The sequence below is a fragment of the Onychostruthus taczanowskii genome, unplaced genomic scaffold (assembly GCF_017590055.1).
Source record: "Onychostruthus taczanowskii isolate IOZ18803 unplaced genomic scaffold, ASM1759005v1 scaffold118, whole genome shotgun sequence".
Classification (NCBI taxonomy): Eukaryota; Metazoa; Chordata; class Aves; order Passeriformes; family Passeridae; genus Onychostruthus; species Onychostruthus taczanowskii.
In genome coordinates this window covers 26,690-51,924 of record NW_024498329.1, presented here as the reverse complement: position 1 = coordinate 51,924, position 25,235 = coordinate 26,690, and the positions used below count along the sequence as shown (strand labels likewise).

Genomic DNA, 25,235 nt, shown 5'->3' with positions numbered 1-25,235 from the left:
CGGGACCGCCCCCGGCAGCGCTCGCCCGCATTGCACGGCCCCGGTACCGGCCGCACCGCGCGCCGGAGCCGCCGCCGGGGCTCCCGCCCGGCCGGGTGGGCGTTCCGAGAGCCGGGGGGGCGGCGCGGTGCTCCCGGTGCTCCCGGTGCCCAACTTGGCGGCGGAGTTGCCATGAAGGCGCCGTGCCGGGCAGTGCCCCCGCCGCGGTGCCGGTGCGCGGCGGCCGAGGGCTCCCCCGCGGCGTTTCGCGGCTCTCCGGCTCCGCGGCCCGGCTCTCCGAAAGGACCTGTTGGAGCGGCGCGCAGGCATGGAAACCCGAGAGCTCCGCGTGCGCCCATTAATTGTCCTGCGATTTTAACTGCGAGCCGCATCCCTCTGCCCGTCCTCCCGTGCTGCGAACTTGGCGGACGCTTACATCGGTATTTCATCCTTTTTTTTTTTTTTTTATTTTTTCGGGTTGTTGTACATCCATAGAAAATCCTTTATTTTTTTTTTTAATTTTTTTTTTTTATAGTAGCAGGCTGGTAGAGTTCAGGTAGCTTTAAAAGTATGACTGTGCTTTGTGTCTGCTTAACTAAATCCTGGGGGTTTTTTGCCTTTTCCTGGCCTGGGTTCAGACCCAGTCTGAATTTTAACAGTCATTATTTGTGTGAATAGCATGTGTGCTCAGATAGAAGTTACATCCCTGAAGAAACTTATTTATTTGGACCGTTGAAATGGGGCAATATCAGTTGTGTCAGCTCTATTTTAAACTAATTATCAAAGGCATCCCCAGCTGTGTGTGGATTTTCAGTCTCCCACTCTGTCCAGAGGAATTTAAACCTGGTCTGTGTGTTAAAGTGTAGCTTAAGGCTGACATAACACCTCATGTTTCTCTTTTAACTTGCCGCTTTTAGTTGTGCTAAAAGGTGCAGGCTCAGTAAACAAGTGGGAAATGCCCAACTTAATTCAGTACAGCTGTATCTGTACTGGCCATTTTCCACTCCTAACTTGTAATTATTTTTAAAAATACACTTTCAGAAAAGTAAACACTGTTATATAGGATTAACTATATAGTGCAGTATTTTAAATTAAAATGGCGTTTTATTTTAATACACTAATTTTAAAGCATCTGTAAAACTTCCTTCATCACATAAAGTGCCTTGGCAGCCTGGTGTCAGCCTGTGCTGGATCTCCAAGGACAGAAAACCACTTTTTAGGGTCTTTTTTTTGTTTTTTCCCCTGCTGAGGTGAAGCTAGCAGTTTTTCACATGGGTGCGCTCTTTGCAAAAGGAAATCGTGCTTTCTCCCCCCAAAGTATCTTATCCTCATCCCTCCCACCTTCTGCTGCTGGTGGAGACACATGGTCTCAGCATGAATTAGTTTGAGATGCTGCAACGTGGTCGTTCATCTAAAAAAATAGCACTGATTTGCTCAAGTTTGGGGGAAGCGTGGCAGATTCAGGCTGGTTTTGTGAGCAGTGTGGGGAAGGGGGATGCTCTCCCCCTGGCCCCAGCCAGGATTGCCAGGGGAGCCCTCTGCTCAGTCTCCTGGCATGTGTGGGTCGTGGGGCTGGGAGCATCGTGTTGGAATTGGCAGGCGGATCATTTACGTTTCCAGGATTTATGAATCGTTTTCTGTCCAGATTGCTGTTCTGGACTTCTCCAGCATTGGAAAGCTTTTATGGCTGTTGGAGCTGGAGCAGAAAGAGCCCCGTAATAGCTGTCACTTTAGCCTGGGCTGTGCTTTTGGGACCATGCTACTTTTTCCAACCTCGCTGGGGTCTTTTTTCATTTGGTTAAATCACAGGATTCTGATCATTCTCTCTGTGCACTCAGGGAACAGGGCAGACCAATGCTCTAAGCTCTGCAGAGCATGTTTTGGATCGTGTCTGCAGTGGGGTTTGGCACCTGGGTCACTTTTTGGCAAAGCAGAGATCAGTGCCTCACCGACTTGTTCCCCATCTGGACGAGTGGGGTTTCTTTGTGTCCCATCTGCCTCTTGGTGAGTGCTGGCACGATGTCACCCTGCAGAAAACTCTTCCAACTGCTCCCAAAGCTTCAGGTTGTGCTTTTCCAGCACCTTTTTCTAAGGATGTTTGTAATTTTGTTTTGGAATGACGCTCTGGTCCTCGATGTGTAGCGTGGCCAAGGGGTTATCCCTGTGCTGCAGGGCTGCGTGGCACCGTGAAAACAAAGTGTAGCAGTGACTGCTGAACAAGCTGGGTCATGTTCTGGAAGTCGTGTGGCTGGGTTAGCAGCACTGCTGGAACCTGAGCTGGCTCCTTTCAGCAGGCACTGCTGTGCACTCCTCTGTAATCCCGTGTGGGATGTGTCCTGCAGGACATCCGTGACTGTTCCGGGAGCAGAGCTGACACTTACACTTGCTGCTCTCTACTTTTGACTCCTCTCTCCCTCGAAAAAAAAAAACCTTTTAAAAAGCCCTCACGTGTGTTAAACAAATCCTCTGCAATTTCCCTGCAGTTTTTCAGAGGGACCAAAATCCTCTCCAGTGGATCTTTTACAGCTTGTTGGTGGAGGTGGTGTTTATCCACAGGTGTGCTGGGCTTCCAGCAGGTGTGAGGCAGTGCACCTGCCCAATCTGCTTTTCTCTATTTGGCTTTTTCTTTTAACTTTACCAGCTTATCTCCAATGCCTGGAGACCCTGCTTATCTGGTGGGAAAACCTGCAATAGAAATAATGGAGATTTTTGGGATATTATGTGGTAAAAAGCTGGGGAGCAGAGCTGCCACCAGAGAGGCGGTTTTGTGATGGTGGAGGAGAGCACCTGGGCTCTCGTGCCTCTTTTGCTCCCATGGAGCAGTGAGCAGGCAGGAGGAGAGCCCTGCAATGCTCCTCCAACTGAATCCAGCCTTGTCCCCTCTTTGTTCCTTTTCCTTCTGTGTCAGTGCTGCCACTCCTCTGCTTTCCTCAGTACCAAAGGGAAAGGGATGTGCTCCACTTGCCCTTGTCTGTCCCACCAGCTCATGTGGGGCAGGTGGATGGGGAAACCCTCTGATGAAGCTGGTGAGGTAAAATTCCATAATTCTGGCACTGTTACTGAGATGCAACATAGCTTTTCTTCATTTTTCCTTTTCTTTACCAGCTGAAGATCCTGTGTCTGTGTGTGTGTGTGTGTCTGCCTGATGCATCCTACCTGTGGCACAGATGGGAAGATCTAGAGGTGTGTTCCCATGCAGCCCCTATTTCCTGCAAAAAATCCCTCTAAAAACCTAAAAACTCATTAAAAAAACCCTAGTAGTCTTCATCCTCCCCTAGACAGAATGAAGTGTGCTCTTGTTAAGGAGTTAAAAGGGAGTTTGGATAGAAATGCTGCTGGGGAAAGGGAATTAAATTCTTGACTTGGTCTGCTCAGGTGGAGCTAAGATCTCCTTCATGCATCCTGTTAATGCCTTTAACAAAGGAAAGTACCTGAATTTTGTGACTTACTTTCAGTCCCTGCTGTATTTTGAGGGCTTTTCAACCCTCAAATTAAGGTTACAGATGTTGCAGTTTGAATTGGGGCTCTCTAAATCTGCACTTCAAAGTCCATGAGGGGATGCCAGAGATATGTGCTGCATTTCTGAGATGATGCATAAGCATAGTATTGTTTGTAATGTGGAGGGAAAACTCCTGGTACAAGTCTTTGATGTTGTGTGCTTATTCTCAAAAATACCTTTCCCTTAGCTGGGCTTTGCCATCATTAAGGAAAAATCAGTTGTTACTGAGGGTGGAAGTGGGTGGAATTGCCCCTTTGTGCAGCATGCTTTGGCTAAATCAGTTCAAAATGACATGTCTAGTCCTGGGTTTTATTTCATTCTTCCTTCCTCATTTCTGCAGGACAGATCTCTCCAGCTTTTGAGCAGAGGAGATTGGTGGGAGATGCCAGGTCAAGATTAGCAGGACTTCAGTGAGGAAATGAATGCACTTTGGGGTCATTCAGCACCACATCTCCTCCTGCAGGATGCAGACCACTCACTGTTGTGGTGCTGGTCTGCTTTCCCCTCTCTCTGGTTTGGGTGGTGGCGACAGAGTTGCCATCACTAGTCTCTGTCTGGGTACAGCAGAGCTCTGAGACCATCTCTCTGCTAGGATTAATAAAGCCTGTCAATTAGCAGCCTTCATTAAGGACTGGTTTGCTGTGAGACACTCTTACTCAGTGGGTTGCAGACCCTTGGTGGGAGTTAGTGTGATGTTATCTGGGAAGATGGACTGCTGCTATTGACTATCACCTATATATATATTATAGGTGATATATATACATATATTAAAATATATATATTATATAATATATATATATTATATATATAATATATATATAGTTCTGTATTATATATGGGTGTGTGTATATATATATGTGTGTATATATATATACATACACACCCATATATAATACAGAATTTCACAGCTGAAGCAGCTCCAGTGCTTGGATAAAAGCAGCATCCACGCTCAGTTGGTGAAGATCAGGGGAATTCAGAGGGAAGATGAATGTACATGAGCTTTAAGTTTTGTTTTACAAAAGTTTCAATATCAACCACACAGCAAACTTAAATTTTTGGAAGATTGTACAGTTTGCCTGCAAGAATTGGGAGCTTCAAAAACTGATGTTCATGCTGCTGGTGTGTGTGTGGTGATTGACCCTTGGTGGTGTCACGATTCCTGTGGCCTCACAGGCCAAGAATTGCGGTGTCTTCATGGGGAAAAGTCTTCTCAGACAGCTTGAGGTGGCATTTTAATCCTCACAAGGGCACGTGAGTCTTCCAGCCATCTTCTGCCCTCAAACAGCCTCTGCTTCAGGGGCTGGTGAGCCCAGCTGGAGGGGTGAGTGTGGAATGTTGTTCTGGGAAATGAGACCCAAGGGACACTGAGCAGCCACCGCGCCACGTGGATCTACAGCAATATTGAAAGGACGAGGGGAGAACCAGCCTGGGAGGTGAAAAACGAGTGGCAGGGCTGGCTCAGGGAGCAGGGTTCAGAGCAGAAGGGTGTCCAAGTAGGTGAGTAGGTTGTAAAGAGCTGCCACCAAAGCTTTGCCCAGACTTTACTCATGCGCTCAGCCATTGTCATGCAAAATCCTGGCCAGCTCTGCCCGTGGGTGGATGGTGTGAGGCCAGATTTGCTCAGTTTAGTCCCAGCCTCATTAGCATAAAACTCTGTAAAGCAAAGTGTGGTCTGTGCCTGAGAGAAGCAGCTCCATGTTAACCTTCCTGGCTCTTCATTTATCAGCAGAGACCAGTTGAAAAGACAACCAGTGCAGGCACCATTAGAAAAGTAAGCTCCTGGAGTGTGTTCCTCTGCTCGCGGAGTGTGTGCAGGGGTCAGGCTTACTTAGGGTTTGTAACTTGAAATTAAGATGCAGTTGATGAGCTTTTCCCCTTTACTTTGAGCAAGGAGTCCTCTGCTTCCTGTCTGTGACCTGCCAGGTGATTTGGGGAGTTCTTGAGAGGTTAAAACTTGAAGAGGAACTGAAAAAATGAATTAAGTCATCTTCCTTGTTGTCCTACCCTCTCCAAGTGAAAGGAGGGACTAATAGGGAGAATTTATATTGGGTACTGGGAAGAAATTTTTTCCTGTTGAGGGTGGGCAGGCCCTGGCACAGGGTGCCAAGAGCAGCTGTGGCTGCCCCATCCCTGGAAGTGTCTGAGGCCAGGTTGGACAGGACTTGGAGCACCCTGGGATAGTGGAAGGTGTGCCTGCCCATGGCAGAGAGTGGAATGAGATGATCCCTAAGGTGCCTTCCAAAACAAATTTTTCCAAATCTTTTCCATGTTTTATGTCATGGAGAGGAAAATTTGCACCTTTGTCCTGCTGATTCCTGTTTCCATATTTGATGTGAGGTATCACATTAATTGTCTTTGGGTTATTTGATTAATGACAGATTTAGACTGTGTAGAGCTGTCCTGACTTGGTAGATGGGGATTGGCTCATTTGGCTGTTGTACCGTTCTTTTGGGAGAACATCATTCCCTCTCATTTATCCATGTGCTTGCCTTAGCAGTGAGTGTGTCTTAGCTGCACTGAACTGAAAAGGTCTTGCTTTGGAGAGATCCTGAAGCAGAAGAGGGTGGTTTCACTGTTTTCTCTCCTTCCAACATCTTAACAGGCTGTCTGTGCTTTTGATAAACATCAGATAACATCTCAGGGATGGCAGTAACTATCAGTGGACAGAAAACAGCACTGTAATGTGCTTGCAGTAAAGAGTACTGGGGTGACTGGTTCAATCCAACAGAGCCAGGAATTCATGGCTCCTTTTGGAGTGGGACAGTGGCAGAATGACCTGTTGGATTTGAAGTGAAATCAAGTTGCAGAAAAGCAACTTCTGGTTGGGCAGGAGCATGAAAAAAATACAGGGGAGTAAGTGAGGGAGCTGCTGATCTGTGCTCCCTGGCAGGCAGGAATCCAACTTCTGAGTGGGGCCAGGGTGCTGGCAGGACCACAGGTGTGCATGTGGTGCCCAAAATATTCCTAGTATAGTAGATCCATGTTTTTCCCCAGAGTTACACATGAAATGTGTTTAATACACATGCATTAAATGCTTTAGGGCTTTGTAAGTGACTTCAAACTCTGATTCTGCGTCCTGCTTTTTTCCCATGTTTTAAAGCATCTCTCACAGCTGTCATCCTACCTGGACTGTCCAAGAGGGGTTTTTTTGTGTTGTCAGTATAAAGGGTGTGTAGGTAACACATCCTTCCCCCCCAGTCTGTTGTGTTCAAACACCGCAGTCGCGAGCTCTGCGTCGCTCAGGGTCTGTGTGTTAGCAACATCCTTTAGGTGAGACTGAAGAAATCCTTAACTTCCAAGTTACTACAGCAATAAGGCTGTACTTTTTGTGCTGAGATACGGTTGCATGTTTTCTGCTGAAAGCTAAATCTTTAATTCCACTTTCCTTTTGCAAGATACCAGCACCGAAATGGACAGAAGCTCGCCGTGCCTGCTCGCGGTGATCTGTGCGTCACCCGTGGCACGGGACAGGAGCGCTGGATCAATTCCCCGTGCTAACCAGTGTGGTTTCCCCAGGTTTTGTGGTGCCTCCCGAGCATGAGTTCAGCATGAAGCGGCGATTGGATGAGCAGGAGTCACCCGTGTATGCGTCGCAGCAGAGACGTATCACCAGCAGCACCGAAGCTTTCCCGCACCAGCACCGCGTGCTCGCCCCGGCCCCGCCGGTCTATGAGGCGGTTTCCGAGACCATGCAGTCAGCCACGGGGATCCAGTACTCTGTAACTCCCAGCTACCAGGTGTGTGTGCTCAGCCCTTAGCTCCCTGGCCAGCCAGCACCCTGTCGTGGCACCGTAGAGTTCCGTATTTGACACGAGGTTTTGTTTTGGTGACTGGGGTTTCCTTTAAAAATCGGACAATGCACATCTCGTTGTCAATGCTTGCTTTATTGGCTTCATTCATGAACCAGCGTGGTGTGACTTGGCTTTCTTGAACACGATTCTTGTAATGATTCTCTCACACTGTGGTTTCTGAGTCACAGAATCAGGTTTGTGGGGGGTTTTTCCTCCATTTTTCTGTTTTGCAGCAGGAAAAGGTTTGCTGTTGTAAAAGACATATGGTGTCTTGGGTGATCTTAAGCTTAACAGACTAGATCAGCATTTAGATTGAAGACTTTCAGGAAAATTGAAATGTTTCGTAAAACATTACCCCAGAGTCATTAGGTGGCACTCTTCCCTCTCTTGCCTCCTTTACAAAGAGCTGGCAGTTGGGAACAGGGAAAACAAAAAATCTTTTTAAGAGTACACAGGAGATAGCTTTTCCCTGCTCTTTCACTGACAGCTATTTGTGGGATATTTGTCTCTGCCACATTTTTGGCATGTTTAATCTTCCACGGTGGTGTTGCTGGTGAGCTGCTCTCCCTGTCTAGTGCCTGATTTTACACACAGCTTCATCCTTGCTTCTGCAGAAAGGATATTCACACTGATAGTGGCAGCCACAGAGCTGAAGAGCTGCAGGCAGACCCTTGCAGGGGCTGGAAGAGGGTGTGTTGATACTGGCAGTCCTTCCTAAAAAGAACTTAGATGGACCCAGCAGGCAAACCATATTTTGTTCATGAAGATTAAATTAAGTATGTCCCATCTAAAAGAGGCTTGAATGGAAAACTGGGGATGTAAAAACGATTTTCCAAATTGAAATTTTCCTGGTTTATGGTATGAAAAAGTCCCAAAAGCGCATGCTTTCTGTTCTTTCCCTGGTTTTCTAGGGGAAATACCAAGCTGGGTTTTCCCCTGAGCCTGCTGATGCCAGAGAGCCACAATTTGACTTTCAGTACCCAAACTGAATTATCAAGAATGTAGATTCATTCATTCAGATTATTACTTGTGACATGTAGGGAAAGGAGAGAACCTTGACTCTTGCCAGATAAAAAAACTCCATTTTACCCTCCTTTTCCAGGTCTTTATGTCAGGGGACATACTGGACAGGCAGTGAGTGTGCAGGCTGGGGACGACCTGTGTTTGGCTTGTGTTTGCAGGGAGGGCTTTCCTGTATTTGGAGGTTGGGACGAGAATTGTCTGGAGTTGGTCGAGCAAAGTTGTTAGCCGTCATGGTTGAAGCTCAAACCAGCTGCCTTCTGCTTCCCTGACTGTACCGCTGTGTCTGGGGAGCCTGTGGGGCTCTCTGCTGTCTGCTCTCTGCCACGAGGCCGTGCCTGACGTGCTGTTTGCCTTGGCAGGTGTCGGCAGTGCCGCAGAGCTCGGGCAGCCACGGCCCGGCCATCGCCGCCGTGCACGGCGGCCACCACCACCCCGCGCCCGTGCAGCCCCACGGCAGCCAGGTGGTGCAGAGCCACACGCACCCCACGCCCCCAGCCGTGCCCGTGCAGGGCCAGCAGCAGTTCCAGAGGCTCAAGGTAATGTCAGCAGCTGCCTCATGTCAACCATATTCTTCCAAAACTCCTTCTGCGGCCAGGTCTCTTTTTCCATTTCCCTTCCCTTCCCTTCCCTTCCCTTCCCTTCCTCCAAGAATTTAATGGTTTGGGTGTCTGTCGAATGCAGAAATGGACTTCTCTTTCTGCTGAAGCCCTGTTGTTTCACATAACCGTAATAAAAAGAAATTGGACTGGCCAGGAAAAGATTTGTGGCAGGGAGGGAAAGGAGGAATGTATTGCTTAGAGTGTTTGGATGAATGGGTTAAATTACCAAAACATTTGGTGCTTTTCTGAACACATGGCATATGTGGGTGGTTGTGTGGGAGTAATTTGGGAGTAAGGAAGGCTCTATTCTCAGATTATGTGCAGTAAAACCCTTAAACAAAGAGAAAAGTCCACCAAAAATAACCCCTTTAAGTTGCTACATTTGGAGAAGGCACATACATACAAATTGATGCCTGTTTCAGCTTCTTCCAAATATGGTGTGAGTCTTTTCCAGTTTTGGTGGAAACCACTGCCCTTTCCTGTTGCTGAATGTGGGGGACTTCATTTCTACAAACCTCTGAAAACCAGTTTCAAAAAGAGTGTTTCTTCCTCACAGTGAAATCCATGGAAAATCCTTTGCTGGTGCAAGCTTGGGGCTATACACGAGTCTTTCTTCTGTTGCTGTTGTTTAATTTCAGATGAAAGAGGGGTCCCGTGTGCAGCTCTTGAGCTGCTGAGTGCATGGCCAGGCTGCTGGAGGAGGCACAGGGACCCAGAGCTCACACTTTGGGCCATGGCTGTTCTTCCTGTACCTCTGAAAATTGGCTGTTGGTACACAAATCGTGAGCCTCTTGCTGTTTGAGGTGTAAAACAATTTCCCGCCCACAGTTGCCATTTTCAAAGCCCTTCTATGTTGAACTGAAATGTCTGGCTTTTTGAGAGCAGTGCAAGCTTGTACCTGGCAGACATCTACTACACTGAATATGTCATTTCCACTTTCTGCTTATTCTTAGACTTCCATAATAATTTCCACATATGAATGCAGGAAAAATACTCAGTCTAGTTCTGTTTATCCTAGCAGTCACTTCAGTGATGGTAGATTTGGAGTGTGTTAGGTTTTGGGTTTGGGGTTTTTTTTTCATTCTGAGTAATTCTGCTGATCTGTGTTGGTTTTTTTGTTTTGTTTTTTTTTTTTTTTCTCTTTTTGTCTTTTTTTGGTACAGTTTTATCTTGTGGACCAGGAGTGGGGAGTGAGTACCTCTTATTCAAACAGTGCTGGTAGTACACAAACCATGCTCATGAGCTTTTTGCTCCTTAATTCACTGCCCAGGCTCAGGGCTAACAGCTGTGTTTTCAAATGCTGAGTGTTTTACAGAACAATGGCAGGTGAAATCAAATCTTCTCTGCTAATATGACCTGTCTGGTCTGTCTCCAGGTGGAGGATGCATTGTCTTACCTTGATCAGGTGAAGCTACAGTTTGGTAGTCAGCCACAGGTCTACAATGACTTCTTGGATATTATGAAGGAATTTAAATCTCAAAGGTAACAAGCTGCATTTTGCTTCTTCCTTCCAGGTTAGAGTGTGTGTGGACATGGGAGCACAGAGCAGGAGCTGAATTCTATCCTTTCTATACAGAATAACACAGCTGGACAATGGTGTAAAAGCAGTTGTGTGCTTTATTTTTTGAAAATGAAATGCATCCCTTCATTTATACTAAATCTCTGCTTAGAGTGGGAGTTGACAAGTTCAGCCTTGACAGCTGATTCATCTGGTTGTCTGCCCATTAATAATGGTCAGACTTGGGGCTGGATCTCGTGGATATAAAACGCTGTCTGGGCTGATAAAATAATTCTAATGTCACTCTTGAGTTCAGCAGTCTGCTTATAGGGCTCAGTTTTGCATTGTTTCATAGGTTAGAGGTGATAAGGGAAAAAAATGTACTGGAAGATTGCTGTGTGGAGAGCCTTGTCCCACTGCAAGGTACAAGGACGGTGACATTGTGCTCTTGTCCCTTCCCCAGCATCGACACCCCGGGGGTGATCAGCCGTGTGTCGCAGCTCTTCAAGGGCCACCCAGACTTGATCATGGGCTTCAACACCTTCCTGCCACCTGGCTACAAGATTGAGGTGCAGACCAATGACATGGTGAACGTGACCACCCCGGGGCAGGTTCACCAGATCCCCACCCACGGGCTGCAGCCCCAGCCGCAGCCGCAGCCGCCGCATCCGTCGCAGCCTTCGGCGCAGTCCACCCCGACACCAGCACAGCCGGCACCACAGCCCACACCTGCCAAAATCAGCAAGGTGAGAGGCTCTGGGTGACCTGCACAGGGAGCACAGAGATCCTGCTGCCTCCAGCTAAAGCTGGTGTGCAGCTAGAGAGTGAAAAATTAACTCTCACGTTGCTTTCCCACGGTATTTGTGAACCTTCATGTGTTCCCCTTCTGCTGCTGGATTAGTTTCTCGTTTTCAAACTTGAAGATGCAGTCATAGTTAATTTGACAGCAATTCAAATAAGTTTCCAAAACATTAAGGGTTTGGAAAAGCCTTGTTGCTGGCAGTGGGGAACTGAAAGACAGTCAGAGCATCTGGTAAATGGCACACACATTGTTCAATAAGTGATCCAGCAACCCTAGGGAAAAGATTCCTAGTTAAAGCACTGGGCACACACTGTCTGCCTGCTTTTGTTTGTATTGTCTTAGATCTAAAGTCCCAAGAAATTGCCCATAAAACAGAGGTTGTGATAAAGATGTTCTCTTTGGTGTGAAAGTGTGTGTGTCATTAAAATGCTTGAGGCAATTAAGCCTTTAGGAAACCTTCATTTGTTATTTGGTGACTTCTGCATTGCTTGAAGTCTTGTTTTCAATTTGAATGGTTTTTTTAGAGGGTTCTGGTTCAGCTGTCAGATGGAAGGGTTCAGGAGTTATTGGCAACATCCAAAGTGCAAGAGTTTAGCAAGATGACCATGACGTTGCCTGTTGGTATTGGTTGTGTGTGCCCAAAACAGAGACCTTGCAGTAACAAAGGAAAGCTCTGGTTTAGATATAATCCAGATGCTACTGTCCAAAAGATGTATTTTATGTGAAGCAGAACAGGATAATAGATGTTTAAGAAGATTACTCCAGATCAAATTTTGTGTATTTTAGCCTCAAAGTGCGAAAATATTTCAGAGCCTTATGGAGGGAATCGCCAAAGTTTCAAGGGTTAATCCCTAAACCGTTTGATAACACTTGCCTGGAAAAGCTAAAGGAAAAGGTAACATGCAGTTAAAAAGCAGCAGGATTTAAAATGCAGCAGTTACCTGATCTCTGGACAAACATTATTGGGACATGCAACTTCCTGCTCAGAAAAGGCAAACAAAAACATGCTGAAAGATTTGCTGAAAGATTTGCCAAAGTGAACACTGCAGATCATTCCAGAATGAACCTGCCTGTGCTAGAGTTCAGGTGTTTTTTCAGAAGTACATGCTCTCAGTTGCAAAGTAGCAGTCTCCTTCTTAATACCATGGGATAAGTGGTTTTCTCCCTACCAAACCTGCAAAGTGTTGAAGTATCCTTGCTGAAACTTTAAAATGAGCCTCAGGGGCAAGCTAGACAATGAGGTAAGATGTCCCTACCAGGCAGGTAAAGCTGTAGCTGAGCAAGGCAGCACCTTGTAACAGGATATTTATGGCCATCCTAAGACAGTTATTTACATTCTCAGTCCTGAAAATTCTGCATAATACAACTTCTGAAATGTAAAACGTGAGGGGAATAAGTACTCCCATTTCTATTTAAAATTGCCACCTCAAAAATAAATTTTCACCTGGCTGTTCGACATCCATTGAGAGTGTTCAAAATAATTACTCATTGCCTGCTTTTTGTCTCAAGAAACTCATGTTTTCCCTTGCTGTTGCCTTCATACATCCCACAGTTCTTCACCAGTGCCAAAGTAACTTGCAGTATTGGAGCCAGCCATACCTATGCATTTTGGCTCTGTGAAGTTTTTGACTAGTTTGTCTCTTGTCAGGTTTCAGTCTAAAGCAATTAGCAAGGAAAATCATCTTAATAACAACTGCTTGAATGGCCCAGGCATTTTGTCTCCGTGATGCGGTTTAGTCTCTGCTGCTCACTAAGTATTTAACTATTGTTTATTTATTTATTTATTTATCCCTAAGTGGGTTAAAAGTGCCTTTATCCTGACCACGAGGGGGTCTGCTGCTTCCTAACAGAGCCTGTGTTCTCCTCAGCCATCGCAGTTGCAGGCTCACACTCCTGCCAGCCAGCAGACGCCCCCGATCCCGCCGTACGCGTCGCCGCGCTCGCCGCCGGTGCAGCCGCACACGCCCGTGACAATCTCTCTGGGCACCACACCATCCCTGCAGAACAATCAGCCCGTGGAGTTCAACCACGCCATCAACTATGTCAACAAGATCAAAAATCGGTTCCAGGGACAGCCAGACATCTACAAAGCTTTCCTGGAGATTCTCCATACGTATCAGGCGAGTGTTGGAAATGGGAATTTGTGTCTGTGTGTGGTTATTTCTGTTGCTTTGCTTTCAGGGGGTGTCCAAAACTTGCATTTGAGTCTTCTGCTGTACTAGCAGTGGCCAGCAGATAATCATAGACTGGTTTGGATTGGAAGGGGCTTTAAAGATCTAGTCCAACTCTTTGCCATGGACAGGGACACCTTCCACAAGGTCAGGCTGCTCCAAGCCCTGTCCAGACTGATCTTGAATTCTGCTTGAATTAAGCAGAAGTCTGGCAAGTTAAAAAGATGACATAGCCATATGAAGTAATAGTTCTCAATCCATCATCATTGTTTGGAAGTGTCTGAAGTGCTTGTTTAAAAACTGGATTTGGCATTTTTCTATGCGCACATGTCAGGATGAGGCAATGTGGCTGTAGCTCTATGTTAAAAGCAAAAAAACCACTTCCTTGGTCAGTGTCTTACTGTTCCAGGGCCAGTTGGGCATTTAGGATGTATTTATAGTATATATAAGTATAGATATTTAGAATATATGATAGTCTTACTATTAATATAGCATGATGCTTTACATAAGAAGCTGAGACCTTTCCTGTTCCATTATTCCTATCACTGAAAGTTTGTTTGTTTTTTCTTTGTCACTTGAATAGTTTGTGCATCCTTTCTTCTGACACCTCTCCTGTTTCCTCTGGCAGAAAGAGCAGCGTAATGCCAAGGAGGCAGGAGGGAACTACACGCCAGCCCTGACAGAGCAGGAGGTCTATGCCCAGGTGGCTCGTCTCTTCAAGAACCAGGAGGATCTGCTCTCGGAGTTTGGGCAGTTCCTGCCTGATGCCAACAGCTCTGTGGTGAGTACCCTTGGAGATAGGATGAAATACCTAGTGCTGGCTGTTCTGTATGAAGGCAGTGTTCAGAAAAGTGTGACTTTGCTGTAACTTTCCTGGGGTGTAGAAAGGAGGTCAGGGGGTAGACTGTGTTTTCTTGTCTCTTAAGTAACTTTTATTTTAAATGCAATTCCTTTGCCTAAAAGGGTTGTTCTAAGTTAGTGATGGTTCACAGATAGTCATCTAGAGCTAGGAGGAGCAGCAGAGCCCTGTGGACTGCTGCATCCAGCTTTGAGTCCCCAGCATAGGAAGGACATGGATCTGTTAGAGCAAGTTCAGAGGAGGCACCAAGATGATCAGAGGGATGAAGCACGTCTCCTGTGAGGAAAGGGTGAGAGAATTAGGGTTGTTCTGCCTGGAAAAGAGAAGGCTTGGGGGGTCACCTAATTGTGGCCTTCCAGTACCTGAAGAGAGCCTCAAAGAAAATGGGGAGAGACTCTTTACAAGGGCATGGAGTGACAGGACAAGAGGGAATGGCTTCAAACTGAAAGAGAGTAGGTTTAGATTAGATCTTAGGAAAAAATTCTTCCCTGTGAGGGTGGTGAGACACTGCCACAGGCTACCCTGATGGCTGCCCCATCCCAGGAGGTGTTTAAGGGCAGGTCAAATGGAACTCTGTGCAACTTGAAATAGTGAAAGGTGTCCCTGACTATGGCATAGGATTATTGGAGCTGAATGATCTTAAAGGTCCCTTCCGACCCAGCCCATTAGGTGACATTTTTTGTGGAACATAGCCCTGATGGTTTTATGGGTTTGTCTCTGAACAAGCTGTTGAGTAAGACAACTGCAGAGAAAGTGGAATCAGTCAGGAATGACCACGGGGGCACGGTGAAGAAGCCACAGCTCAACAACAAGCAGCAGAGACCCAACCAGAACGGCTGCCAGATCCGACGGCACTCGGGCACCGGAGCAACCCCTCCGGTGAAGGTAAGAGCCTGTGCTGCTCCTTCAGAGCCCTCTTTGTCCCAGGGGGCTGGGGCACAGCAGGATGTGTCTTCCAAGCCCTTGTGGTTTTTGTGGCACAGGCTGCAGCTTGAGAACATGGAAAATAGTGGTTGTCTTTAAACCTTTCAGAAGTCCTTGTTTCCAAGCACAAGTCTTTGCTTCTGATTTTTGCAAACTGATGGTGGTATCTGTTCCTGTGGGTGGGACATAGTTACTTCAATGGCTTGGGGAAACAGAGTTTTCATCACTTTCTAATAAAGATGTAGTTTTATTAGCAGTGTTTAATGAGGGGGAGTTATGGAGTGTGGAGACAAAAGCCTCAGTAATGCCACAGAGTAAATTTGCCCAATATTTGTAGCAAATGTTCCTAAGGCACGTAGGAAAAGACAAGCTGAAAAGGTGTGCCTGAAAGCTTTGTTGTAGTAAAACTTGGAGCAGATGCAGTAGAATCATGTTTGCTCATCTTTCCTCTGATGAAGCTTTTAATGCAATGATAAATGATTATTCTCACAGCAGAGTTTGCCCTTTTCAAATGACGCATGATTTGTGAGAGCAGAGAGGCTTTGTAGTGCAACAAAAACTGTCCTGTGGCCAGGTGGCCTCGTGTTTGTGCATGAAGGATAAATTTGCCTGCTTTTTTTGAAGCCAGTATATCTTCCTTTGTCATGACAAGCATTAGCAGGCATAATTGTACCATTTAAGTCCCCTTCTGCCCTTTCTCCTGCTCTTCAAATGGAGGAACCAAAATAAAGCACGTTTTGGAGGCGCCTTACAGCCTTCCTGAGGATGGGGAAGATAAAGCATCTTTCAGGAGAATGTAAGAGGAAAAATATTGTGGGGAGGTGTAGGACTTGCAGAACTGGATGAGTGATAGGAAAATCTTCTGTTCTGGGAGTTTTGCAAACTAGTTATCAAAGATATGCTGTAGTGTGATTGAAACAATCAGCTAGCTACAGGAAGGGGTGAAACAATGTATTATAAATATTTGGAGTGGCATGCTACTTATTAACATTCAGTAAATTAACTTGTAGCACATGTTTTAATAGACTTTTCCTCTAAAAAAGCCACCTTTCCTTTAATGGGAAGCACGTGGTGGGGTTAGGGAGCTGGCACTCACCTGTGATAGACAATCGAAATTTCCTAACTTGCTGAACACACCTTTTATTTTTAATTGCCTTTCTTTTTTTGATAACAGAAGAAACCAAAGCTGCTTGGTTTGAAAGACCAGTCTTTGGCAGAAGCCAGCAAACATGGTGTGGGGACAGAATCTCTCTTCTTCGAGAAGGTGAGAGGCAGGATGCAGATGTTGCATGTCTTTGATGTATGTCCTTCCTGTAGACACATCTGGATTTTTATCCCAGTGAAGGAAGTTTGTGACATTTACACCTCCCTGATAACATTTCTCAGCTTGACCTCCGAGGTATCCTGCGACCTCTTAAGTCAGATAGATTGAATTTTTTAGAGAACTGGTGATATTTTTTACTCGTGTCTTTTCCCCAAAGCTCCTTCTCCAGCTTTCTACCTGCTGCTGCTGCAATTTGTTTGAGGGAATGGGAATTTTTTCCTGTAACCCACACTCCAAATGGTTTTCCCCTTTATGACTTCCCCGTGCAGCTGATGATGTGCGTGGCGTGTCTTGCTGTGTTGGCACAGCTTGTACCCATCCACAGCCAGCTGGCTGCAGTGGGGGAGCTCAGTTTACAAAGCACCTGATTCATATTTACATTGGGCTGGGTTTTTCTTTAATTTCCCCTCAGAGATTAATCTAATTAATTGCACAGTTGCTACCTGTTGCTGGTTTAGCACACAGATCAAGTGAGGGAGATATGGGATGATTCCAAGTGGTACCTTGGTGTCTGCTCTGAGATGTCCATACAGTGTCTTATAGTTCAGAGGGGAGTATGGGATGAACTTAAAGCCATCCTTTTAAGCAATATTCACGCACTGATGACAGTCTTGGTTGCTCCCTGCTGATCTGGTGAATTCTGCAGCATGATGGGAACCAGCTAACGGTAACTGGGAACAAATTTATTGCTCGGAGGATGTGTAGGTGTTAACATGAGTAGACCTAGAAATCCCTGCTGTGGAATTATAACCATAATGATGAATAACTTAACAGTGATAGATCTCAGTCTGATATGTAGATCCTGTGTAGCTTTTCTTGTGGGAAAGGTGGTGGTGTTGGGATAAATAGTTTGGCTTCCTCATTCTGTGAAGATCGGGGGCTACAGAAGGAGGATTACAGAGGTTACAGAAGGAGGATTGTCTGTGACAATCCAAGCTGGAACTAGGCAGAGGCTGCAGAGGTGTTACCCAGGGCATGGGTCTCGTACTCCCCACTCTCTACTTGAAATACTCTCTGGAGTTGAAAAGCAGCCTGGGTGGGTTTGTGGTGCTGCAGTTACAACTGATGTTGTCCATGATTCCAGTGCTTTGTAATCCGTCTGTTACAGGGTTCTCTGAAGGATTTAGTTCTTCACTTGCAGCTCCTTTCTTGGAGTAATGCCCCAGTGCTGACATTGCAGGGAGTCCCAGCGTGGGGGTGGCTCCCATCAGTACCAGTTTGTGTACCCTGTGTACAGGGCAAGTTCTCTCTGTTCAGCTCAAAGATGAGCATGCCTTGGTGGGAAACACAGTGTCAAACCCAGGTCTCCTGGACCTCCCCCTGCTGAGTCTCACCCTGACAGCTCCTCTTCTCCTGTCTCCTCCGGGTCAGGTCCGCAAAGCTCTGCGTAGCACAGAGGCGTACGAGAACTTCCTGCGCTGCCTGGTGATCTTCAACCAGGAGGTGATCTCCCGGGCCGAGCTCGTGCAGCTGGTCTCTCCATTCCTGGGGTGAGTGCAGCCCCTTTCCTGGTCTGTTTCTCTTATGGAGGCAGGAAAGAAACAGTCACCTTCGTGGTGTTCTGCACTGCCCTTTGCTATTCCTTATCCCAGAGAGGTTCCCAGCTGTGTCCTGACAGGCAGCATGCAGGGGCAGTACAGGTGTTGATTGCTGTGTGTCTTCCCTTTCCAGTGGGGCAAAACAAATTATTAGCAGCCTGTTATTGAAGTTTCTTGCTCTGGAATCATTCTCAAATTATGTCATTTGAGAAAAGATCAACTGTCTAATTAGTAGTATCCCCCCCAAAAAAGCAGAGTGCTGATATAAACTCGCTAAAGTTTCCAAAAAGCAGCTGAATTCAGTCATAAAGCCAAAAATGTTAAGGAACTCTGTGCTTTAAATAGAAATTTACGACTTCCATGATTGTCAGTAGTGTACAGAACAGCTCTATTAATTGCTTAAAACCAACAGATATCTTCTCATCAACTTTGGGCAGCAGGATTAGTGTTTCTTTTGCCTGAGCACTGAATTGCTTGTTCCAAGGGAGAAGGCAGTAGCAACATAAATTGGATTCAGGACCCCATTACAGTAGCTACTGTGCAGAGAAACTGCCCTAAGGAACTTCCACTTGCTCTGTGGGCTCACTAGAATTAGCCAGGCATCAGCAGGATGCCTGACTTTAGGTAGAAAAGGTGCAAGATTTGACAAGAAAATTCTGTACTTTTCCCATGTACTGCCTGTGTTCCTAAGTATAGAGAAAGATATAATACAGGGGTTTTTTATTCTGGAGTTGGACATTGTCTTTTGCCATATAATGAAAAAGCATTGAATAACTAGTGATTCAATTAGTAACAGGTTCAGTTCATCCTGTTGCTGGAGCTTTGAGTGAAATAAGAGAACATGAATAAATGCTGTATTTTAGACTGATCAATTTTTCAGGAAATTCTGCAAACAGGCAAACTTGAGCCTTGCAGGCAAAGGTTTCTCTGATTCATGCTGCTCTGGGAAGTCTAGTTGAAGCAGTTTCTTGGCACTGAAACCTTTTGTGTAGTTATAGAATTGCCTTTTGGTTTCTTCTTGCTGCCTCTGGAAGAAAAGGTTGAATTTAAGGTTCAAACCATGTGGCAAACAATGAGGGATGTGGCCTGAGTTCAGTACCAGGGTAGTCTGGGGAGACCCAGATGTGACTGTGCCTCAAGTGCTGTCCCTGTAGCAAAGGCTTTGACAGCTGCTCCTTGTTGGTCACTAATCCTAAAGCACTCTAGTTGCACCAAGAGAGCAATCCCCCACCTGATCAACAACGGGTGCTTGCTTCCCATTTGCTCAGGCTCTGTGGGGTTGAGCAGAGAGGGTCTTCTCACCAGATGGATAATTTAGAGGGTTTGTCTGTAGTAATCAGTTCTAGCCTCAGCATCAGAGCTTGGTGCTGCTTGTGTTCTGTTTAGCTCATTTTTCACTTCATTCCTTTTGTTTTAGGAAATTCCCAGAACTGTTCACTTGGTTTAAAAACTTTCTGGGATACAAGGAGTCTGTTCACATGGAGACATATCCGAAGGAACGGGCTACTGAGGGGATTGCCATGGAGATTGACTATGCCTCCTGCAAGAGGCTGGGCTCCAGCTACAGAGCCTTGCCCAAGAGCTACCAGCAGCCCAAGTGCACGGGGAGGACTCCACTGTGTAAAGAGGTAAGGCAGGAGCTGTGCCACAGAGGAGGGCTCTTCCCACCTTTTTAAAGCATTGGAGCAAAATGGAGCAGGATGGGGGATTTAGTTTGTATCCCCATGTTGGAAAGGTTCCTGGGGATGGCAGGGCACGTCTGGTGGTGGTGAGCATGGAGCTGGGGCCAGGCAGCTGCCTGCTCAGCAGTGCTCCACACTGATCCGTGCTGCTCCTGCAGCCAGGCATGTGTGGGCACAGCATCCTGGCTCGGGATCGCCGTGGCGCGTGTGGCAGCCCGAGGGGAGCACACCTCAGGAATTCCTGGTGGCACTCCTGTAAACATCTGGATCATATCCAGAAGCTATTGCACAGGGTGAGGCGTCAGTCTAGGAACTGGGTTATGCTGGAAGCTGGCTGGGAGTCGTGGTACCCACGTGGCTTTGATGGTTGGCATCAGCTCTTCTCCAGAAGTTTGTAAAAGGTTTGCATAGAGCCTTGGGAGGCAGCTGGAGAAAACCCTGCTGAATAGGTATGATGGTTAATTACTGACATACCTAATGCTCCTGCATCTTATTTATGATGTGTTACGTGGTGCAACCCGTGAAAGGAACATTAAGATTGCAAACTTAAGTAGGAGATGACAGAACTGGTTTTCTGTGTGGTCTTGATGTGATCTCAGAGTTCCTTTACAAGGTAGTGTGTAATTCAGGATTATTGCTACCTTTTTACCTAAATTCTCACTTAGTCTGCTTTCAGAGTTGTCTCTAGGCCAACTTTAAAAGAAAATCATGTTTTCTGTAGACAGATTCTCCCACGTATTCCCTCAGATGCATCTTTCTTTCTCCCTGAAATGCTGAATTTTTAAATCCGTGTCTTGACACGTCTCTCAAAAGCTTCTTGTGTGATGCAGTTACAAACTTTTCTCCCTGTGAGAATCTAATGACTCAGTTGTTCAGGCTTTGGGTTTATGAAAACTGGACCTGGCTTTCAAGACTGCCTGCCAAAATCATTGTTTCTTTGCCTTTGGCCTCTTTGAGGTGGTTGTTGGGTTGGTTGTTCGTTTGCTTTTTAATGTTCTGCTCCTATATTGAAAGCTGCCCATGCTGAGCTGTTTTGTCAGTAAAGGTGATGCTGGGCTATGGTTTTGTACTTCCAATTAGCCTTGTTTGGAGGCAGCAGCTGTGTCCTGTCTCACAGTCAGGTCTGCTGTGGTGACCACACTGTGTTGATGGTGAATCACACATGGGGAACCAGCTGGTTGCAGCTGACTAATCCAAAGTAGCAGAAAAAGCTCATTTCATCTTTATTTTCCTCTTCTCCTGCAAGGTTTTTCCTCACAGCTCCAGCTATGAATTTTTCAGGCTGCCTGGCTGTTTGGGTTCTGGCTCTTTGGGGTTGCCCTGTGAAAGCTGGGCTTTGGAAGGGGCACACATTTTTTCCAGCTGGGAATTAGATTGTCCCATCAGGAGACTGCTGTTGGAGCTGGCCAGGTGTGATCCCCTTGAACACTGACCACAACTCTTGTCCCTCTGCCTCCCTCCAAGGTTTTGAATGACACCTGGGTCTCCTTCCCGTCCTGGTCTGAAGATTCCACATTTGTGAGCTCCAAGAAGACCCAATATGAAGAGCACATCTACAGGTGTGAGGACGAGCGTTTTGAGGTAAATTGCTTTTCCTTGGTTCATGTCTCACGAAGCTCTGTTCTGTGAACAGTTAATGAGTTTGATGTAATGATACCTTTAATTCTGCATCTTTTATTGTGTCTGCCACCTGTTTTTTGGCATAAAAGCTTGTTTTCTCTTCATGCAAGAAGCAGTGGCTACATAACCACCAAGCTGCCACCCCTGCCCCTCACCTTTTGTGCAGAGCTCTTCGTTGAAGAGCTCCACATGAAATTGTTGAATGGCCAAGCACGGAATTGTTACATCTTTTCTGTTCTTCCTGCCCACGTAGTGCATGAGAACATGCATTCCCCTGTAATCATCTGCAAAGCAATAAGTTCAGGATTTTAAATGACTGACATTTTGACTGGAAATGGAAGTTAGCTGGGCAATTACCTGAATCTGCACAGATTTGGCACGTCCTTTTGTAGAGTAACTGTCAATTGTGTTCTATTCCCAGCTGGAAGATGTAATTTCCGAACAGTATAATTCTGGTAGCCTTTAAATTCTTCCACAGTATTATTTAGGTAGCAGATGAAATGTAATTGGATTATTTTAGAGCAGCTGAACACCAAAGTGCTCGAGTACACCTTGTTAAACAGGCAGAGCTTCTTGTTTGGTGTCACTTGAATGTTTGCCTCCGTGAAGTATCGTGTTTTGTCTATTCAAATGCTACGGCTAATGCACTGTTCTCTCCAGCTGGATGTTGTCTTGGAGACCAACCTGGCAACCATCCGCGTTCTGGAGGCAATCCAGAAGAAGCTGTCACGCTTGTCTGCGGAGGAGCAGGCCAAATTCCGGCTGGACAACACCCTGGGGGGCACCTCGGAGGTGATCCACCGCAAGGCTCTGCAGAGGATATACGCTGACAAAGCAGCGGACATCATCGACGGGCTTCGCAAGAACCCCTCTGTGGCTGTTCCCATCGTGCTGAAAAGGTACTGAGTGCCCCAGCGCCCTGCCCCAGGGTCCCTTCCCAAGGGTAATGCACTCTCTGCCCTCCAAATTTATGGAAAAGTGGCTGATTTCTGCCCTAAGGAGTGTGCCCTCCACAAGGCTGTAAATTTGCCCCAAAAGGTTGTGGCTGCCCCCCCTCTGGAAGTGTTCAAGGCCAGGTAGGGCAGGGCTTGGAGCAACATGGTCCAGTGGGAAGTGTCCCTGCCCATGGCAGGGGGTGGGACAAGATGATCTGTAAGGTCCCTTCTCAACCAGGCCATTCCATGATTCTGTTATTCTGTGAAACTAAAAAGTTCATTTATATTCTGGACAGTTGGTGTATTCCATAATAATCAACTAGAGGGAATTGCCCTCCTGAAGCAAAATCCTTACAGCTCAGTTGGAAGGATATAGAGCTTTTGTTGTCTCCTCTTAAACTTTTTTCTTCCCTGGTGCCAGCACTGTGTGTAAGATAAGGGAGCTGTTGTCCCAGAGCTAACTGTGATCCCTTTCCAAATCCTTTGGGTCTGTGTGCCCAGATCATGGTGTCTCTGCTATCCTCAGATTCCCAGTCCTGTTTCTGTTGTCAGCCTCCCCTTCCTCAGTTAAAGGGGAATGGATGCTGAAGCTCCTTGTGGAAGGTCAAGGCGGTGTGTAAGCAGTACATGTTTTATCTCTGTGGGACTCCGGGTTTTGTGTTTTGGAGTTCTGGAACTGGACAGAGCAACCTTCCCAAGACACCTGCAAGGTCCCAGTTTCCCTACCCTTCTTCAGCTGAATCAGGGGTGCTTTGCTTGGGATGCTGAGTCAAGGTTCAGGAGTGCATTCCCAGGATATTCAGGTGTCCATGCTTTGTTCAGTTGTCCAAACTAAGCTGCCCCTGTTCCACAGGTGGAGCTTTCTGTGAGAGAGCAGGGCCACCTTTTTTGCCTTCCCTGTCCCTTTATTCCCTCTCCTGGGGCTGCTTTGTTCCTGTGTGGTTTTACCTTAATGTGAAAGAAACCCAGAGTGGTTTCTGCAGAAGGCTGTGTCCAGAGGGCACCTCCTGGAAAGCTCCTTTCTGTGGGGTGTCTTTGATCCATGCCCATTCATTGGGAGTTCAGCTCCTGTCAATACTCACCAAGAACCGTGGGCCAAGGTTTTTCTTATATGCTCACCTCTTAGCTCACCTTTGTTTTCTTGATCCAAGGTTAAAGATGAAAGAGGAAGAGTGGCGAGAAGCCCAGAGAGGATTTAATAAAGTCTGGCGAGAGCAGAATGAGAAGTATTACCTGAAATCCTTGGACCACCAGGGCATCAACTTCAAGCAGAATGATACCAAGGTCCTAAGGTCAAAGAGTCTCCTCAATGAGATTGAAAGCATCTATGATGAGGTGAGATGGCCACCAACAGTTTCCTTCCCTCGAGCTTATGTACTTTGCTAGTGCAGTTTCAGTTCCTCTGCCTCACAGTTTGATGAGGGAGGAAATCTGTTTCTAGCAGGCTCTTGGGTGGTGGAAGGGGATTGTTTAGGCTGATTTTTATGCTGTTTCTCCTTTGTAGAGGCAAGAGCAGGCTTCAGAAGACAATGCTGGAGTCCCCACAGGCCCACACCTCTCACTCGCCTATGAAGACAAGCAGATCCTGGAAGATGCTGCCTCTCTCATCATCCACCACGTGAAGCGGCAGACGGGAATCCAGAAAGAGGACAAGTACAAAATCAAGCAGATCATGTATCACTTCATTCCAGACCTGCTGTTTGCTCAGCGAGGTGAACTCTCGGATGTGGAAGAGGAAGAAGAGGAGGAAATGGATGTGGACGAAGCTACTGGGGCTGCAAAAAAGCACAACGGTGTTGGGGGTAGTCCTCCCAAAACCAAGCTGATGTTCAACAACACGACAGCCCAGAAGCTGCGGGGCATGGATGAGGTCTACAACCTCTTCTACGTGAACAGCAACTGGTACATCTTCATGAGGCTGCACCAGATCCTGTGCTTGCGGCTGCTGCGGATCTGCACCCAGGCCGAGCGGCAGATCGAGGAGGAGACGCGGGAACGGGAGTGGGAGAGGGAAGTGCTGGGCATCAAGCGAGACAAGAGTGACAGTCCTGCCATCCAGCTGCGACTGAAGGAGCCCAGTGAGTGACTTCTGGTGGGAGGCTGGGGGGAAAAAGGTGTTTCTGTAGTGTGGTGACAGGGTGTTTGGTGTCTTCAGGCACGTGAACAGCAGTGAGCCTTCGAGATGGGCTCTCTTTTATTATCACTGGAGAGATGGGAAGATGTGGAGAACATAGGACTTGCACTAGCAAAAGGATTATACGCAGCAATTATTTCATAAGAGCTTTTTTTGTACACTTGCATATCCTCAAGTTTCCTAAGTAAAACTTTTCAGAAATAAAAAGCTCATGGAGGAGGCTAGAGCTAGAAAGCAAAAGATTATGAAAATATCTGTGGCCTTAAAAGTTATGGTTTTATGTACAAAGATTTACGTCCATAAAGGACATAAAGTTTAAGTAACTCTTCAGCTTACGTGGGTCACCTGAGGACCAAAACTCACAGCAGCCCTTCCTGGGGGTGGTGTGCCCATGTCTCCCTTCTCTCCTGCTGCAGTGGACATCGATGTTGAGGATTACTACCCGGCCTTCCTGGACATGGTGCGCAACCTGCTGGACGGGAACATGGACTCGTCGCAGTACGAGGACTCGCTGCGCGAGATGTTCACCATCCACGCCTACATCGCCTTCACCATGGACAAGCTGATCCAGAGCATCGTCAGACAGGTGGCTGCCAGCACGGCCTGGGGCGGGGTGGGACGGGGCAGAGAAAGCAGGCAGGTTGTTTGCTGCAGTGAGAGCCCAGGCTCGCACTGGAGGCTGTGGTGTGTGCCCACATGGGGAATTTCAGAGGTAAGAAGGTAAATTCAGGGTGTTTCTTCACCCAGCTCTCTGAGCCTCGTAGTAGAGAAATGATAGAGAGTGATTTTTGAGCTGTTTGAATTGTTGAAAATATCCTTTACAAAGTTCTCCTTGTTTTCCGGATGTTTTAGGATGT

The 25,235-nt window shown here is 46.7% G+C and overlaps 1 protein-coding gene across 3 annotated transcripts in view; it reads left to right on the top strand.

Annotated features, from left to right (window-relative positions):
* SIN3A (SIN3 transcription regulator family member A) overlaps positions 1-25,235 on the top strand; it is a 30,327-nt gene that overhangs the window by 172 nt on the left and 4,920 nt on the right. Inside the window, exons 1-16 of one of the 3 annotated variants that reach the window (XM_041427653.1) lie at positions 44-419; positions 6,995-7,215; positions 8,652-8,828; positions 10,267-10,373; positions 10,853-11,135; positions 13,042-13,311; positions 13,991-14,143; positions 14,948-15,106; positions 16,320-16,409; positions 17,841-17,959; positions 19,425-19,635; positions 21,154-21,270; positions 21,970-22,208; positions 23,396-23,579; positions 23,749-24,322; positions 24,795-24,964. In XM_041427653.1, coding sequence (XP_041283587.1) covers positions 7,027-7,215; positions 8,652-8,828; positions 10,267-10,373; positions 10,853-11,135; positions 13,042-13,311; positions 13,991-14,143; positions 14,948-15,106; positions 16,320-16,409; positions 17,841-17,959; positions 19,425-19,635; positions 21,154-21,270; positions 21,970-22,208; positions 23,396-23,579; positions 23,749-24,322; positions 24,795-24,964 — 3,042 coding nt within the window. In that variant the 5' untranslated portion in view covers positions 44-419; positions 6,995-7,026. Of the gene's footprint in view, positions 1-43; positions 420-6,994; positions 7,216-8,651; positions 8,829-10,266; positions 10,374-10,852; positions 11,136-13,041; positions 13,312-13,990; positions 14,144-14,947; positions 15,107-16,319; positions 16,410-17,840; positions 17,960-19,424; positions 19,636-21,153; positions 21,271-21,969; positions 22,209-23,395; positions 23,580-23,748; positions 24,323-24,794; positions 24,965-25,235 lie in introns of those variants that run through there. The other 2 variants (XM_041427655.1, XM_041427654.1) reach the window with 2 other exon arrangements.